General features: G+C 43.6%; 1 protein-coding gene across 6 annotated transcripts in view; it reads left to right on the top strand.

The window, feature by feature from the left end:
- st7 (suppression of tumorigenicity 7) overlaps positions 1-1,909 on the top strand; it is an 8,923-nt gene that overhangs the window by 3,399 nt on the left and 3,615 nt on the right. For all 6 annotated transcript variants that reach the window (XM_031839527.1, XM_031839526.1, XM_031839525.1 and 3 more), the window contains 3 exons: positions 88-185; positions 376-490; positions 1,320-1,392. In XM_031839527.1, coding sequence (XP_031695387.1) covers positions 88-185; positions 376-490; positions 1,320-1,392 — 286 coding nt within the window. The remainder of the gene's footprint in view (positions 1-87; positions 186-375; positions 491-1,319; positions 1,393-1,909) is intronic.

The following is a 1,909-nucleotide window of genomic DNA, read 5'->3' as shown; positions in this document are numbered from 1 at the left end:
GTGTGTGTGTGTGTGTGTGTGTGTGTGTGTGTGTGTGTGTGTGTGTGAGAGAGTGTGTTACATCATGCGTCTGTTTGCCTCCGACAGGAAGAGACACCAACGTATTGGTGTACATAAAGAGAAGACTGGCCATGTGCTCCAGAAAGCTCGGCCGAACACGAGAAGCTGTTAAAATGATGAGAGATGTAAGTGTTCACACACACACACACACACACACACACACACACACACACACTCCAGATTACACGGCTTTTAGCTAGGCAAGTGTTGCTGTAACTGCATAACTGATGATGCCTGAAGCTCTTGTCTGCTGACTGTGTGCATGTGTCGCCCCCTGCTCGGTATTACATGTAACAACAGTTGTGTGTTTTCCAGTTAATGAAGGAGTTCCCTCTCCTCAGTATGTTCAACATCCACGAGAACCTGCTGGAGTCACTACTGGAGCTCCAGAACTACGCCGACGTCCAGGCCGTTCTGGCCAAGTACGACGGTGAGGGGCTCGAACGCACGAGGCTTTTCACTTATGTTCACACGGAAATAAATACAAAGTTATATATACAGACGGCAAAGACTGAGCAGTATCTCTAACCTAAGTCCTGACAAAGTATAAACCCTTACTTTAAGTTAATCTGTCAGGAAAAAACTGCTCCAAAAATCCATTAAAGTGTCAAAAAATATCTTGAACTCAGAGATCCTGTGAATACTGCATTTAATAAACAACACTTTACAAGTACTACGCTTACATGCACAAATACTTTGTTTTGTGCCCTTATTTCATAAAAGACAATATTCCTCCTTAGCTGTTTGTGTGGCTGAAGAAAGTGAATATTCCACTAATATTCACGTTTGCATGCAGCCGTGCTCACTGCGATAACAACATGGAAAAGTGTGACGGCTGTTTAAGCTCAGCCTCTCTCTTTCATCACTTCAACCACCTTCTTGAAGAGGTCGGTGTCGAGATCTTTGTGAATATCTAAGAGCCTGTAGATATCCGAGTCCTTCACAATGTTTAAAGCATCCGTGTTCCTCCTCCTGAACACAGACGAGGGCTTTTCTTTGGGCATGCTTCTCTACAAGCTGTCGGTAGTTATTTATTGTGTTCAACAACAACAAACCTTGTGAATGCTCCGTCTACATGTCCAAAGAACGCTCCGAAAAGCTGAATATTATCAGCATATCTCCACGATTCAACTGTAAAACCATCCTGAGAAAGGACTTGATCAAGAAACCTAAAGTCTTCTTCTTCACTCTGGAGCTCCAGGTCACAGCTGTGGTTGTCTGCTCACTGAACTCTCCGTCTGTCTGCTTTGTGTCCACAGATATTAGTTTACCCAAATCTGCAACAATATGCTACACAGCAGCCTTGCTCAAAGCCAGGGCGGTGTCGGACAAGTGAGTATCGCTTTCCACCGTCGACAACGCTCGACGTACATTTTCCTTTAACCCCTGTAGATGCATACACAGAAGAAAATATACATTTAGTGCTTATTGCTTTATCTTTTTGTCCATTTGTGTTGATTTATATTGATTTTAGTGTCAACATGTGTCGTATTACCGTTAAATCTGTTATCTGACACCCTGAGACCAAAGAAAGCATCTGTTAGTGATGTAGTGGAGTCGTCTCCTGCTTCATGCATGTTGATCTAAATGCACTCAAAACACTCAGCTTCAGTTATCAGTCACTTATTTTAGGATTCATGAGTCGCTCTCACAGAGCAGCTGGTGACGAGTGAGTTTCAACGTCTTCATTCGGCACCGCGGGACTTATTTTATAAAGCACTTTGATCATATAGTGACGTGTAGTCCCAAGTGAGATTACTGACAGGTGTGTGTGTGTGTGTGTGTGTGTGTGTGTGTGTGTGTGTGTGTGTGTGTGTGTGTGTGTGTGTGTGTGTGTGTGTGTGTGTGT

This window comes from Anarrhichthys ocellatus, unplaced genomic scaffold (genome assembly GCF_004355925.1).
Source record: "Anarrhichthys ocellatus isolate YVR2014 unplaced genomic scaffold, GSC_Weel_1.0 scaffold1686, whole genome shotgun sequence".
Classification (NCBI taxonomy): Eukaryota; Metazoa; Chordata; class Actinopteri; order Perciformes; family Anarhichadidae; genus Anarrhichthys; species Anarrhichthys ocellatus.
The sequence above is the reverse complement of the archived record's forward strand: the minus strand, read 5'-3'. Positions and strand labels throughout refer to the sequence as shown.